Source organism: Cetorhinus maximus, chromosome 3 (assembly GCF_964194155.1).
Source record: "Cetorhinus maximus chromosome 3, sCetMax3.hap1.1, whole genome shotgun sequence".
In the NCBI taxonomy this organism is placed as follows: Eukaryota; Metazoa; Chordata; class Chondrichthyes; order Lamniformes; family Cetorhinidae; genus Cetorhinus; species Cetorhinus maximus.
In genome coordinates, this window is record NC_135881.1 from 167,952,962 (window position 1) to 167,969,564 (window position 16,603).

Here is a 16,603-nt window from a genome sequence, read left to right on the forward strand (position 1 = left end):
CAAAAGTAATAATTTCACACTTCTCAGCATTAAATTTCATCTGTCATATGTCCCCCCTTTCCGTCAGCCTTTCTATGTCCCCTTTAAGTCTATCTCCATCATCCTCACAGTTCACAGTAACATTCTAAGTTTTGTGTCAGCCACAAATTTCAAAATTATACCCTGCATTCCCAAATCAAGGTAATCAATTTAGTTCAAGAAAAACAGAGGTCCTAACACCGACCCCTGGGGATCCCCACTCTATATCTTTCCCTGTCTGAAAAGCAACCATTCATCACTACTCTCTGTTTCTGGTTACACAGCCAACTTGTATTCATGCTATCACTGTCCCTTTAATTCCATGTGCTTTAATTTTGCTGACCAGCCTAGTTGACACTCTTTCAAGCACTTTTGGAAGTCTGTGTACACCACATCACTTGCATTAGCCTCATCAGCCCTCTCTGTTACTGCAAAAAAACTGAATCAAGTTTGTTAAACCTGATTTGCCCCTTAACTGATGAGCTGGAGATGGTTAAGGTCACTTCTAATGAAATTAAACAGGAGCAGGCTATTTCTCCCCTCAAACCTTAACTGCCATTCAATGAGATTGTGGTTAATGTATATCCTAACTCCATCCACCTGCCTTAGGCCCCTACCCCTTAACACCTTTGGCTAGCAAAACTCTGTCGATCTCAATTAACAGTTTAAAATCGGAGCTTCGTAATTTTTGGAAGTGTAACTGAAATCCTTTGCCTCTGGAAATATTCTCCTAAATGTTTCTTGCATCCCCTCTAATCCTTCATACCCTTGCTAAAGAGTAGTGCCCAGAATTGAAAACTCCTGCTGAAGCCAAACCAATGTTTTCTAAAGGTTCATCATAACTTCCTTGCTTTTGTACCTTATTTATAAAGCCCAGCATCCCTTTTAAACCACTTTCTCAACCTGCCCTGCCATCTTTAATAATTTGTGCATATACCCCCAAATTACTATGTTCTTACACCCATTTCAGAATTGTACCCTTTAATTTATTTGACCTCTTCTTGTCCTTCCTATCAAAATGTACCACTTCACACTTCTCAGCATTAAATCTCGTCGACCAGCCTATCTATTGTTTGTCCTCGTGAAGTCTATCACTATTCCCCTCACTGTTCACTATACTTCTAAGCACCATAGAGGAACATTTCTAGAAATGGAAGCTCAAGCCTAAGCCCCCACAAAACAATAGTCACTGTATTCCATCTTGATGACTGGAATAAGCAAAATGCTGCAGATGCTGGAAAAACTCAGCAGGTCTAACAGCATCTTTGGAGAGAAAAACAGAGCTAAAGTTTCGAGTCCTTGTTCTTCAGATAACTGGAATGCCAAGCAAACCCTGAAAGTGACCTTCTGAAGCAATACTGTGCGATATGACCCCACTCCAACCTATCTCGGAGTGAGTTGGGAGCACAAGTTAACCTTCCATGGTTAGAGAAAGCAGCTGGCAAGACAAGGTCATCCTTGTCCAGCAGCTGGTGAGCAGAAGCTGGGAGCATCACCATCAGTGATGGTCCTTTGTGTACTCTTCAGCTGAACACATTGTACCAGTATGGACCAGAAGTAGCCACATTTGACATGTTGATGCCCAACAGAACACTGTAGGAATGTATGTCACTGGAACCTTCAAGTCGACCTGAATACCCTGGCTGTCCTTGCTGTCACGCTTCACACCCCCATCCACTCGTGATGCTGCAACACTGAGAAGCTCAGCAACTCGAGAAAAATGTGTGTCGCCCCATCCGACTGGACCTCATCAGTGCCCCCTCGCTTGAAATCACATTGGCCCTTTTGGACCCACAAGCTTAAAGGTAGCAGATGCATGGGAACACTGTCATCTCCAAATTCCACTTTAAGTCACACAATATCCTGACTTGGAACTATATTGCTGTTCCTTCACTGTCGCTAGATCAAAATCCTAGAACTCCCCTCCTAACAAAAAGCTGTAGGTATACTTACACCAGATGAACTGCAGCAGTTGAAGAAGGCTGCTCAGCACCACCTTTTCAATGATAATTAGGGATGAGCAACAAATGCTGACCTTGCCAGCAACGCTCACATCCCACGAAAGAATAAAACAAAACCTTCGGCAATGTGACTTCAACCATTGTGAAATTTGAAAAGTTAAGTGGCATTCACAAGAAGTCATAAACGTCTTGTGAAAGACCCAAACTTTGCCTGTGATCTTCCACTGAGCTTGTGAGCAACCCAAAACCACACCTGCACAAACTAGTGTAGATGCAGATACTTGATGCACAAATGAAAAAGTAAAAACTCTCCACTGTGTGACTGTGGTCACTGAGAACCAGCCATGGAACATATAATGACTGACTGATTCGCAAACCCAAGAGAGGCATCACAGTGATGGACTCTGCTACCCTGATGCAATTATCTGGCAAACTACCTGAATGTAAAATTATGTCTGTTGTCCCACATCTACATTAGCCATAAGAATGAGAGAGAATGTGCTTCTACATTCATTGCTTAAATAATTGAATGCTAACATCAGAAGAGCACTCCTTGCTGCACATCCTGCTTCTCAGACCCTGTAGGACCTCTGATTAAGGAGCTTTATTTGTGTTGAATTGTGGACTAGTTTTCAACAAATCAAAGCAGATCAGAGCTCTCATTTTAAGATGTGAAACCACTCAAAACTCTGAGGTTATGCATTTCACTTCAGGCTATGGCAAACACCAGATAAGGAAGATCTTTATTCAATTACTCTTGATTTAATTAAAATCCACATCTCCGTGTGCATTTCAAAATGGGCATCACTTTGAAGCGCTGCAAATATATATGGTTGAGATAAGATTGAGAGCCTGGGTAGGGCCTATAGGATCACAAGATTATTAGGCGGTGGATTGACACCAGATAAAGCAAGATTCACTTTCTGTATCTGTATGAGACCAGATCAAGACGTGGGAACAGACAGGTAAATATTTTTATTGAATTGCTGGTTTGAGAGGTCACAAAAATGTAAATGTAACCCTTTCTTCTTTCTGCATCCATTAGATTGATTAGTTTTTACTGCTTACAGCTGAATGCAAAACACTGCATCTTGTACACCATGTTGAAAAATGGTTTTCATTCCGTTCATCCTGAGTAATAACGCTTACTTCTCTATAGTGCTAGTAACATTAAAATAGAAATTCTTTTACATCTGTCTCATGAAAAACATGCCAGCAGTCTAATTTATAGTTGGTGTTTCCAAATGTTGGTGTATCCAGAGAGAGTATTTTCAGCTGTGTAAGATCAGGTGGTTACAGGTCTGCCAGTGATGATAGTGACGGGACCAATTTGGCATAGTTTGTTAAGATTATCATGCATTTTTTTTTAGCATAGTTGTTACATTGGCATTGGTGCAGTTTTTGTTGTGATGTGCTGATGCCAATAGCAAAATAAACATAAATGCAATACTGACAAATGGTTAAGGAAGAAAGGACATACATACATTTATGCGGCAGCTTCCACATCTTCAGGATGACCGAAAGTGCTTCACAGCTAATGAATCATTTTTGAACTTCAGTCACTTGTTAGGTATATGAATGTAAGTTATGTTGTTACATATAGGGGGATTTGTGAATTATTTGATCTGTCACTCAGCTATCTTTGTGTTTTTCAGGTGTGTGCAGCACTTCTACGGGGCTGTTGTCAACAGCTGGCATCTCTTCATCTGTCTAAGAGTATCTTCTCACACAGGTAATCATTCTGTCCTCAAAGTTATTTTCCCCCTTTTTGCAGGTCTTTAAAGCCCATTTGTGCCAAACTTAACTCTTCCTTTTTTTGGGGAGTGGAGACAAAGAGCTGGCCCTTGGAACTTACATGTATCTTTGTTTTCCCTTTGCACTTGTGCAAGAGGCATAATCTGAGGTTTGACAATGACCTGAGGCATGATTGGTAAGTGGGAAGAGTTGAACCTGGGAGCTGATTGTATTGGTTGGGCAGATGTGGTCAGAAGCACAATTCAGGTGCAAAAGTTTTTTTTCTGGTAACTGCTTTTATTTTGTTTTTTTTTTGCTGTGCTTTGGAGCCAGCTCTCAAGAAGTAGGTCTCAGGTAGTAGGTATACATTAAACTTGCCAGACTCACTCAGGCTGCCTGAATGAAGAAGCTGATTTAACAAAAATAGGGCCTTTCCAGTGATTAAAGTTGCATTGCATTGGGAGAGCACAGTAGTAGCTTGGCATCTAACTGATATAAAAGAAGCTTATAGCTGTCCACCAGAAAATGTATCATAATGTCCTTTGGTTCATAGAGTCATTCATAGAGCAGATCATCTCTGCTTCCACCACAATCGTAGGCAGCGAAATCCAGGTAATTTCCCCTAGCTATGTAAAAAAAAAATCTTCCTCACATTCCTCCTGCATCTGTTGAGTCTTGTTTATCCAGTGATTTCAGCCATAACCATAGTACACTGATATGAACAAAATAGATCAGAAGAAGTGTTTTAATTCATTAGTCCTGTTTGTACTGCATGAAAAATATCAGTCAAAGGCCTTTGTGTACTCGAGTGAATTTCATTCATTTAGTTCTGAATGCAAATGGTGTATCAGGTGGTGTGTAGAAGTAGTGTTGATTAGTTTTGAATTAATTATTATCAAAGGCTTCCTGCATCGCATACTTGTTATGCAGATCTCCAATCATAAAATGCTTTTGTATTCAAACTAAACATTAATTCTTCCCTGACTAGTGTTTTAGAACAGTTCTCCAGTGGACCAGTTAACAGCAGTAAGGGCCTTGCCAGTGAGCTAATCTTGTTCATTTGGGCTGTTTCATTCAGGATTTAACAGTAAACTGATTCCAAAAGCCAGGTGCAATAAAATTGCCTGATTTCCTGCAGTTAGTTAGCTGAGAACGGTGCCTACTGTTCTCTCCAGTCACCGATTATCTGAACTCTGTCACTGATATAAAATCAGTGAAAGATAAACAAAGCTCCCATAGAGGTGTGTCCTTGAATCCACATTAAATCCTAGATTACTGTTCCATTGCAGTTACGTTTGTGCATTTTGAAAAAAGGATAAGCGTGCTGCAAAATAGTTCACCTTTAAATTTGGCTCAGTTGATTCATAAAATGATGCAGATAGAGGTCATTCACCCCATCATGTCTGTACCAGCCCTTTGAAAGAGCTATCCAATTTAGTCCCACTCCAAAGCTCTGTAAATACTCTCCCTTCAGCAATTTATCCAATTCCCGTTGAAAGTTACTATTGAATCTGCTACTACTTTAATTCCAGGCAGGGCATCCTCGATTACAACTCACTGCATAAAAGATTTTCCTCACGTCACCATTGCTTATAAGATGATATGATAAGATCATAAGAAATAAGAGTAGGCCATTTGGCCCAGTGTACCTGCTCTGCCATTCAGTATGATCATGGCTAATCTGATTGTGGTCTTAACTCCACTTTCCTGCTTGTCCCCTTTGGCCCTTGACTCCCTTGTAGATCAAAATTCTGTCAAAAATCTGTATATATCCAATGATCCAGCCTTCACTGCTCTCTGGCGAAGTGAATTCCAAAGAATTGTGACCCTCAGAGAAGAAATTCCTCCTCATCTCTGCCTTAAATAGGAGACCACTTATTTTTAAATTGTGATTTCTAGTTATAGATACCTCACGAGAAGAAATATCCTCCCAGCATCTACCACCCACCTCCATCCAGCCCCCTCAGAATCTTATGTTTCAATAAGATCACCCCTCATTCTTTTAAACTCTGATGAGTATTGGCCTAATCTGTTCAACCCCTCTTCATAAGACAACCCTCTCCCTCAACCCAGAAATCACCTAGTGAATCTTCCCTGAAATGCTTCCAGTGCAAGCATTTCCATGCTTAAGTAAGGAGACCAGAACTATATACAGTACTCTAGATATGGTCTCACTAAAGCCCTGTACAAATTGTAGCAATACTTTCCTACTTTTATATAACATCCTACTTGCAATAAGAGCCAACATTTCGTTTGCCTTCCTGCCTGCTTGCTAACTTTTGTGATTCACGCACAAGGATGCCCAGATCTCTCTGTACCGCTGCGATCTGCAGTCCCTGTTTAAATAAAATTGTGAAGTAACATTCCGCTTTTCTATTCTTCCTATTAAAGTGGACAACTTCGCATTTTCCCACATTCTGCATCTGCCAAATTTTTGCCCACTCACTTAACCTGTCTATATTGTTTTGCACACTCTGGGCAGAATTTTACGGCCTCTCCCTGGGGCGGGGGGGTGCCCATAAAATACCCTGGATGGCCTTCCCACCTGACCTGTCTTCAGTTTTATATGGGACGGTTGGAGCCTGGGGCGGGCCCCTCAACCTCACCGTCACCCCAATTAAGCCCTTAAGTTGCCAATATTTGGCAACTAAAGGCCTGCTTTCTGTTGTAATGTGTCTATTAGGGATAGCAGCATGCCATCACTGGAAGGGAAGTGTGTCATGTGATCCAGCCTCAGTTTCACCGTGGCCTATGAGCTGAGTACAGTGCACACTGCACAGTTCTGTCTTCAAGTCTTCTATCCATGTATACGTGTTCTCACATACCTAATTTAAATAAATGAACCCACAAAATGTTGACACAATCCCTTATGAGTGGTGCCTTTAAGTCATTATAAAATTATGACACTTTCTGCCCATCTTCAATTTTGAGGCTGGCAGTGGGCTGGGGGAAGCCCAGGAGGTCACCCAGCTCAGGCCTCAGGTGGGAGTTGGGATCATGGGGGTAACTTCCATCAAGGGCTCCCTTTGCACATCAGGTGCCCCTCCCTGCATCCCATCCTCCCAGGCCTCAACTCCCCTCCCCAGGGATGACGTCCCCGCACTTACCTGGTCCTAGACTCTGGGGACCGCTTGTACTCCCAGTCCGGGCCACTGCTGCCTCTGGCATCGCTGAGACTACGGATCTGCTGGCCAATCATATTGACCAGCTGCTCTCTTGAGGTAGGACTTCCATCCGAGTGATGTGAATGGCTGTCGGCTGCTCTGATCGGTGGGGATGCATTTCCCGCCAACTCTTCAGTTGGCGGGGCGACAATCCCCTGCATCTGAAAAATGCTACCCTTTGTATTCTCCTCACAACTTGCTTTCCTACTTACCTTTGTATCTTGAGCAAATTGGTAAACAATACAGTTGGTCCCTTCATCCGTTCCACCAGTTATAGCTTGCGCACCTGAAAATGACCTATTTATCCTGTCTCTGTTTCCTGTTAGTCAGCTAATATATCACTCCAAATACCATGAGATCTTGTGCAGTAGCCTTTTATGTGGCATCTTATTAAAAGTCATTTGGAAATCCAAATACAGTACATCTACTGGTTCCTCTTTGTTCACCCTGCTTGTTACATCCTCAGAAAAGTCTAATAAATTTGTCTAACACAATCTCCCTTTCACAAAACCATGTTGACACCGCCTTATTTTATTGTGATTTTTTTAACATCCTGCAATTACCCCCTTAATGATGGATCCTAGCATTTTCCTAGTGACAGATGTTAGGCTAACTTGCCTCTAATTTCCTGCTTTTTGTTTCCCTCCTTTCTTGAAAAGAGTTGTTACATTTGCAGTTTTCCAATCAACCGTTCCAGAATCTAGGGAATTTTGGAAGATTGCACCAATGCATCCATTAACTCTGCAGTCACATCCAGGGGACTTGTTAGCCTTTAGCCTCATTAATTTTCCTATAACTTTTTCTCCAGTGTTTGTGATTGTTCTAAGTTCCTTCCTCCCATTTGTCCTTTCTATTCTTGGGATGCTTTTATTGTCTTCTGTTGTGAAGACAGATGCAAAGTACTTGTTCAAAGACTCTGTCATTTCCTTGTTTCCTGTTATTAATTCCCCAGTCTCACCCTGTAAGGGGACCAATGCTCACTTTAGCTACTCTTTTTTCCTTTTCATATACTTGTAGAAGCTTTTACTGTCTGTTTTTATATTTCCTGCTAGTTTTCTCTCAAACCCTAATTTCTTCCTCTTCATTTTTCAAGTCATCCTTTGCCAGTTTCTAAAACTTTCCCAATCTGTTGGTCTTACCAACACTAATCCGCCTTTTCTTCAATTTGATACCATCCTTAACTTCCTTAGCCACATATGGTGCATCCTTCTCGTAGAGTCTTTCTCAATGGAGTATATTTTGTTGAGAGTTATGAAATATCTGCTCAAATGGCTGCCACTGCTTTTCTACTGTCTTACCTTTTAACCTACTTTTCACATTAGCCAACTCTGAGTTCATACCTCATAATTTCTTATTTAGGCTTAAGACACTAGTTTTAGATTGTCAATTTGGTGGGTTGCTGGGTGGGGGATGGAGCAAATGATTATTAGATCCTGCCACTAAGTTTGACAGGACCTCTGAGTCCCAAACAAGGTTCCCTGTACCCTGTCTGCCTCTTCTGTAAATATTGAGGCTGATGAGTTTTTCTCCTTTATTGCTGCGAGAGTGCTATGTGCCTGGCAGCAATGGCACAGATTCGATGTAAATATGCCAAAAGAACAATTGTATGTGCAAGAATCATTTGAAAATATGAATTGAAAAGAAAGAATTGACTGAGCTATATCATTTCAGAAGGCTATAAAAATGACATTGAGGCCTCTTGTGTCTCTTAGCATCTTTGCAAAGCTGTCCTTGACCACTGATGTGAATCATCAATGTTTGAATGGTGCATAGTGACAAAGGCATTAGCCTTTTTCATATGTCAGCCCCTCTCCCTGGGCTTCAGTGGCCAGCAAGGATCCAATCAGTGCAGATATTGTAGTGGAGTTTCTTCAAAATTGCTAGCAATTTCCATCTGCCAGCAATTCTTCCTGCTAATAAAATTTTCGTTAGTTCAGGCTAAAGTTAATTGATGGAGGGTATTTCTTTTAATTACTTACTTAAAGGATAGTTGTAAATTCATATTCTCAGTGTCGCCTCTCTGAGTAAATGACAACATTCATATAGGTTTCTAAGGAAGTATCTGCCCACATCTTCACTGATTCTAACAGCGTGCCCATAACTTGCTTCCCATTAGCACAAACAAAAGTTCACATATAAGTTGTGGTGCAACACTGGCTCAAGTTTACAATTTCTAAGGAGTTCGCCCAAGTGTTAAATTTTTAATAGTACATTCGGGGAGGAGAAATGTAAGCATTCTGTCATCAAATCTGCTGTATAAATAAAGAGAAAAAACTGGAAATCTGAAATGAAAACAGAAAATGCTAGAATTAAACAACAGGTCTATTGGAGAGAAAAGACCTATTCATGTAAATTCTTCTGCTGCCTGAGAGGACACTAACTCAGCTTTCTGAGAGATTCCCGGGCAATCCAACACTGACAGTTCCTGTGTATTTTAAGTATTACTTTGGTTCGAAGAGGGCACAAAATATACAGCTGGTGAAGCCCAAAAATGTAGCAGGTGGATGCATGGTTAAGAAAGCTGCAATTACAAGATGCCTTTCAGACGCACTGACCTCTTATTGGCTCTTTAAGAGTGAAAATGCGTACATAGATTGAATATCCAAATGGACTTTTCCATACCACCACATCCTCTCGTAGGTCAGATTATACTAAAGGTTAACTATAATGTTGGGTAAGCTGTAAATCTGCTGGATCGTGGGGCCAGGACATAAGATTATTATCCTTCTCAATTCATAAAGATTTGGTGGTTTCCAAAAGACTTTCAGAAAAGATTGATAGCGTAGTCATTGACAGGAAAAGGCTTGTTTGGGATTTATTTACATAAAGGCATAAAATATCAATATGAGCCAATAGTGAAACATTAATATAAGAACATGGAGCAACAGGAGCAGGAATAGACCATTCGGCCCTTTGAGCCTGCTGCATCAATCAGTCAGATTATGGCTGACCTGCTATCTCAGCTACACCTTCCTGCGCTACCACCATATCCATTGATTCATCTGGTATTTAAAAATCCATCAGTCTGCCTTGAATGTACTCCACTATTAAGTGTCCACAGGCTTCAAGGCTTAAGAATCCCAAAAATTCACAATCATTTGAGTGAAGAAATTGCTCCTCATCTTGGTTCTAAATGACCAAACTCTTATTCTGAGACTATGATTTAGATTCTCCAAAGAAAACATTTAAGTGTTAAGTCCCTTAAGAATTTTAAATGCTTGAATAAGAACACCGCATTCTTTTAAACTCTGGGCTATATAGGCATAGTCTACTCAATCTAGGAGCTGAAGTTTTAGCCTCCAAGGGGGCAAGCATGGAGGTGAATGTTCGTGCTGCCGGCTGGCATGCTGATATCTTGGCACCACCCTGCCCTGAATCAATTTAATCACAGATCTGTCAGTAAATAAATTGTAGAATCATACAGTGCAGATGGGACTCCTCCCCATTTTCCCATCACCCAACCCCTTCCCTCACCTCCAAGCCCTTCTCCACGGGGCCAGACAATCCAGCCTTTTGTGTCCTCTTCACAGTACAGTTTCCCACCTAACTTTGTAACATCAGCAAACTTGGATACGTTACACTCGATCCCCTCATCTAAGTCATTGCTATAGATTGTGAATAGTTGAGGCCCTTGGTACTGATCCTTGTGGTACTCTGTTAGTAACAGTCTGTGTACACAAAAATGACCTGTTTATTCCACTCTGTTTTCTGTCTGTTAAGCCTCAATTCATGCTAATATGTTACTCCATTCCATGAGCCCTAATTTTATTTAATGATCTCTTGTGTGGCACCTGGTCAGATGCTTTTGAAAATCCATATAAACTTACATTCACTGGCTCCCCCTTATCTACCCAGCTGGTTGCAACCTCAAAAAATCTAATTTGTCTATTTTCCTTTCATAAATCCATGTTGACTCTGCTCAATCATATTCTGTCCTTCTAAGTGCCCTGTTATTACTTCCCTAATATTAGATTCTAGCATTTTCCTGATTACTGGCATCAGGCTTAACTGGCTTGTAGTTCCTCATTTTATCTCCCTACACTCTCGAATAGCAGGGTTATGTTTGTTACCTTGCAACCACTGCTACAATCCAGATCAAAGGGCACCGCATCCACTTTTTTAAAATTCTAGGGTGTGGACCAGGTTTGTCCAATCTTTTCCCTTGGGGGGGGCGGGGCACATTTCCATTTTTTTCTCACTCAAGGGGCCAATGAACAAATTTCGGAAAGATAAGATTTGGCACAACATTAAACACGAATTGAGGTATGGAGAAGAGAAAACACCTCCTGAGCAAAAGTGAAGCAATGTCAAAGTGATAAATTGATAATTAAAAAAAGGAATAATTTAAGATCACCGTTAGAATGTGAGAGGGGCGGAGTCTTATTTGTCTGGGTCACCCCCAATCTCTTGATGCTCAACCACTCACCCTCACCCACTGTGTGAATGGGTGTAATTGTGCATTGGTGTGTGGGGCTGAGTGTGAGGGGGAATCCTGAGACTGCAAGTGAGCCAGGCATGCACACTTCCACACTCACTCACTCTCTTTCTCCTACACTCTCACACTCTCTCTCTCTCTTTGCCACACACACACACTCTCTCCTCCACACACTTTTTTTCCCCCCGCACACACACACTCCCACACTCTCAATCTCTCTTTCTCTCACACTCACTCTCTTGTGCGCATGCATGCGCACACACACACACACATACACACACATGAGTCTGTTCGCCCTCACCACTCCTGCCTGCACTACCACATCTAGCCTCACCCGCCCTGGCAGCCTCTCCCTCCACTGCCCAGCCCGGCAGCCGGCCTCTCCCTCCCTCCCTCCCCTGCCGCCCAGCCCAGCAGCTGGTCTCTCCCTCCCCCGCCGCCCGGCCTGGCAGCCGGCCTCTCTCTCTATCCAATCCCCACACCAATATCTCTTTTCCCGGAGCACACTTGCTGCTTTCAATGTTGCTGCTCCTCCAACCACAGATTGTTTCCCTCCCACCATTTAAAAGTCTAAACGTCAAGTGTTTTGAAATATTTAGTTACAAAATATATAGTTACGAGCTTTGGTCTTTCTGCAACCATGTCTCTAATGGCTATTAGATGAAATCTGTTAGTTTTTAATAAGTCATCTTTTTTGAAAATGCTTCATAAAGATAAGACTGCCTTTACCTTTAACTTTTCTCTAATTTTCCCTGATGCCATCGTACTTACTACTGCCCCATTTCCTTTTTTAAGCTGTCTTGGCCTTTCCTGACCCACTGAGGTTATTTTTACCCAAATTGCTGTTCTGCCCTACAGCCTTGACACTGCTCTTATTGCTTTTGTATTTGCTTTCCTGAATCTCCCAATAACCAGGGTATCCAGCACTCGCAGATGATGCATACTTTTTATCATGTCTTTGATATGCATGTGTATAAAGTTTCATTTTAAAAACCTTTGGTGTATTGAAGTGCGCTAAGCATCACATATGGCTTTCACTGTATTGTGTGTTGTGTCTATGGCACTGTTGTATGACTGATCTCAACATGAAATCATCTTCTTTCAATGCCACAGGAAGGGAAAGGAAGTCCCTCCATCCTTCAAACTGTTCTTTAGCAGTTCACTGGCTTTGAGACATATCAACCTGTCAGGCACCAAACTCCCTCCGGATGCAGTCAAGTCAGTATTTGTTTCTCTCTTTGATACGCATTACTTTTATCAGTACAGTTTCTTTTGCTTCTATGTATTAACAGGTCAGTTTCGCTAGAATAATTCTCCTCTGGTCAAGAGTGCAGGCAGTTGTTCTGCTCCAGGTTTTCTCTGCTGATACATAACCAGCTTCTCAAAGGGGTGTCGCATTCAGTGCCACAGAACTACTAATTTATCATTGAGTTTTTTGTCTCAGTGTAAGGGAAAATCTGATCGATGCTTCGCCTCTCTTTTTCCAGCAACATGGTGTATATCAGTAGAACATGCCTGGTGTATCTCGAGTTTGAGCTCATACCTTGCCATTTCACGGTGCCGTGCATTGGTGGGCAAACTCATTGTGCTGCCAATTGACTGGATTTTTGTTTTATATTTTTTATATTTGCTCTATATTTATTTCTGCTCAACAAATGAAAGGAGGTTAGTGGTGGTGAATTCAACTCTTATTTAAAGCACTAAGTATCATCACAAGCACCACCAAGCCAGACATAAAGTGAAAAGCCCCCTTTGCTCTACCCCGTACCTATCAGTGTGACGTTTTCTCAGTTCTTACACAAGCCATTTTAATTGCCAGTTAGTGCTGAATTAGTCCAGTTGTGTACTGTAGACCTATTACCACTAGCACCTTGTTTGAGAATGTCCATCCCCATTTCACATAAAACCATTAACAGCCTGCAGACAGAGACTTCCCTCACCTGTCAAAGCTGATTTGAACCCTGGCCTGTTTCTGACCCACTGCAGCCCACAATGTTCCTGAAGCTTTATTTTGTGCAGAACCTTTTGTTAACTTTGAACCATTTAATACCATGCAGCGAAGTGGGAAATTTGATTGCTGCTTAAGTTCTGGCAAGAAGCGGAAAGTAGTGAAAATGTTATAAGAAGACTTGGTGTTTTCTCTTTAATACTGCCAAGGTTGGCAATGCAATGTTTATTTGAAGGCAATTCTTTCTTTACAGAGCACTTTTACTTGGCCTTTCTTGCAATCCTCAACTAAAGGATGTTTCCCTTGACCTTAGCAATTGTGAGGTAAGAAGGAATAGTTTTATTCATTGAATTAATTTAATTTGAAAGTGTGGTGGGAAATTACTTAACACTCAGTTAATATTTCAAGTTTGAAGGATATACATCAGGGTGTCTTATTAATCTTTAGGGATTTTATTTTTCATGATAATTTTCTCCCTGAAAGATTTGGATCCCAGATATGAAACATAAGAAAAAGTAACAGGAGTAGACCATTCTGCTCCTCGAGCCAGTTCTCTTAAAGGAGCCTTACCAGTGATTGCCAATAGGCTATTTGGCTGTGGTGAACATCATATCCAAGTCTGCACCTGCTCATGCACGATTTTCTTTTACATAAGGGCTGCTGTGTAACAAACAAAATTAGAAACGACAGCTGATTCTCCCGTCTCTGACTCAGCAGGTCTGAGGCATATTTAGCTTCCCTACTACCATCACAGATGAGATCAGTTAACTTCACAAATGTGATCAGCGCGGCCCAGCTGAGTGACTGTGTGAAGCACCGAGTCTTGGGAAATGCGATATGTTTTAATAAGCTAAAATGCATTCCTGCCCAGTAACTCCAAGGAAAGGGAGTCAGTTAGTATTGCTTGATAACCTTGTGACAAAGGTTGCACTAGCTTAGATAAATTCAGCAGCAAATGTGGCTAGTGAAATATATCAATGAACCTTAGTTCCTGAATTGAGTGCTGTTGGATTAGCATAGTTCCTTATCAGAGGTAACAATTTCTAAACCTGTTGATCAACAATGTATTATAACTAATTTAATAGATTAAATTAATTCAACAGGCAAGGATAAATGAATCAACTTTTTCCATACATTCTGTTCAGAGCCCATGTCTCATCAAGAAATTCAGTGTAGAAATATGTATTAGCTAATTGAATAGTGACTTTGATTCTATATATTGATGAATCTGCATTTGATGTTCATGTAGTACTATATTTCAAAACCAGTTGTATGACCAAATCTGTTTCAGGGCTTGTTTAGCCAACTATTTTAACAATTTTCAAGGGCTAGTGTGATGCAGAAAACAGGATTGCTGAACTGCTGTGCTGTGATGCTATTGCCTATTCCAGCTCTGCACTGATGTGTGCTGTTCTTTTCCCTTCTACTGCTTTCCTTAGCTTGGTCACTGTGTAAGTACCCTCCCTGCCTCTTAACCATTGTTGATCCAATAAATGGCTTCCTTAACTGTCTGTCAGGATTACCATTAGAACTGTTTGGCACAGATGTTTAATGCAGTAACATTTTTGGCTCAAACCTAGCGTTTTGTATGATGTGCTGGGCAAATTCCATTTGACCGTTTAAAGAAAGGAGCCTTCAGTTGTGTCTTGATGTACGGCATGCTGTGTTTTAAGCTACCTGTTTACAATGCAGTGTTCTTCCTTTTCGGTTCTAAAGTCTGAAAATTGAAGCGATGGTGTAAGCAAACCTTCCTTTCTAGGCTGTTGGCATTTTCAACTCAATTAATGGTGATAAATTTTTGAGTACCAGTTGCAATTTTCAAAATGGATTTTCATTTTCACCTACTTCTTGGCAGCTACATATTATAAAATGGAGTTAAAGAAATGTGAAATGCCATAAACATTAATTGGAATAAATAAAACTTATAATTTCATGTCACTTATAAAATGTTTTTACATTACAATTGGAATTGATCATCTGGCAGAGGCTAGTAGGAAACCTATATCAGGATCTAGGACTTGAAGCCCACGCCTTCTAGTGGTGCAGAATGCAAGAGTTAAACCCCAATAGGGTACATATTTTGTTTCAAATTAGGATGTAAAAAAAAGTTTTTAAAAATAGCTGACCTATACTAATCATGAAACAATTTTCAGCGATGATATTAAGAATTTTGAAGTTTGCTGACCGCCTCAGATTGGAATTTCTCACATGCTGGATGGTGGGAGGGAGGAAGAAATTAGCCTCGAAGTGTTGAGAACCTTTGTGAACAATAGTAACATTTAGTGTAAGGAAGTAATCGCTAAGCCCTTTTTTAAATTCTAGATTAATCATTAGAACATTATTCAGGTATCACAGTAACCATACTTATTTTGTTCCATGTGCTGATTGCTGCTTCCTGCTGCTTTTGCTTTGATTTTTGGTTTGCAGTCCACTCAATTCAAAGGCACTTAATTCAAATGATCAGATAATTCAAATTTTTTCGCACCAAATTCCCTCTTGACTGTACTATGGACATTGCTTAATTTGAATTATTGGATAGTTAATTTTTTTCGCACAACAAAATGACCAGTCTCTGTTATGCTTTTTATTTGATAGAGAGTGTGCTATACCTTCTTTTAAAACCCAATGATAGCTAATGCACATGCTTTGATTTAAAAAAAGCTTTGTAGGGCTTACTCATTGTTTACTCATCTCTCATTTCATCAGATCTTTGTGTAGCATTTAATCACTTCTGGGATTTTGTAGTTAACAAAGTGCAAGATGCCTCCATGCTTAACTGCTTTTGTCAAATCGCAGTAGCCTTGAACGTCGTTAACTGCAGTAGAAATGGCCAGTGCATTTCCAGACATCGTTAGGCTGCATGTCATGAAATCTAAAAGGCATCTTTAGGAATTGTAAGATTTTGTTAAAATTGTCTCCTAATTGCAGCCTTCTTCCTGATAAGATGCTGTATGTTTGCAAAGTGAATTAAGAGATATGGTGATATTTTCTATTTTCCAATAGATGAATAGTGAAACGTTTCTTTAATGCTTATTTGTAATTGTGGATAAATCAGTAATCAATAAAGCTTGTGGTGTCCCAGTTACTCAATCAAACTAATTTCAAGCTTCTTTGTCCACAGCTAAGGTCAGGTGGGGCTCAGATTTTAGAAGGCTGCATTGCAGAAATCCATAACATTTCAAAACTGGATATTTCAGATAACGGTGAGAAGAATTACTTGATTTTTACAATGTATCTCATCTTCAAAAGGACAACAATAGAACTGCTGAGTTTAATGTACCATGTGAGGAATCCACCAGTAAACCTGTGCACACTTCCATAAAGCTATGTGAAATCTCAGCAA

The 16,603-nt window shown here is 40.6% G+C and overlaps 1 protein-coding gene across 4 annotated transcripts in view; it reads left to right on the plus strand.

Moving 5' to 3' along the window:
- LOC144679016 (F-actin-uncapping protein LRRC16A-like) overlaps positions 1-16,603 on the plus strand; it is a 431,407-nt gene that overhangs the window by 238,173 nt on the left and 176,631 nt on the right. For all 4 annotated transcript variants that reach the window (XM_078539233.1, XM_078539234.1, XM_078539236.1 and 1 more), the window contains exons 15-18: positions 3,635-3,711; positions 12,426-12,530; positions 13,514-13,583; positions 16,382-16,463. In XM_078539233.1, coding sequence (XP_078395359.1) covers positions 3,635-3,711; positions 12,426-12,530; positions 13,514-13,583; positions 16,382-16,463 — 334 coding nt within the window. The remainder of the gene's footprint in view (positions 1-3,634; positions 3,712-12,425; positions 12,531-13,513; positions 13,584-16,381; positions 16,464-16,603) is intronic.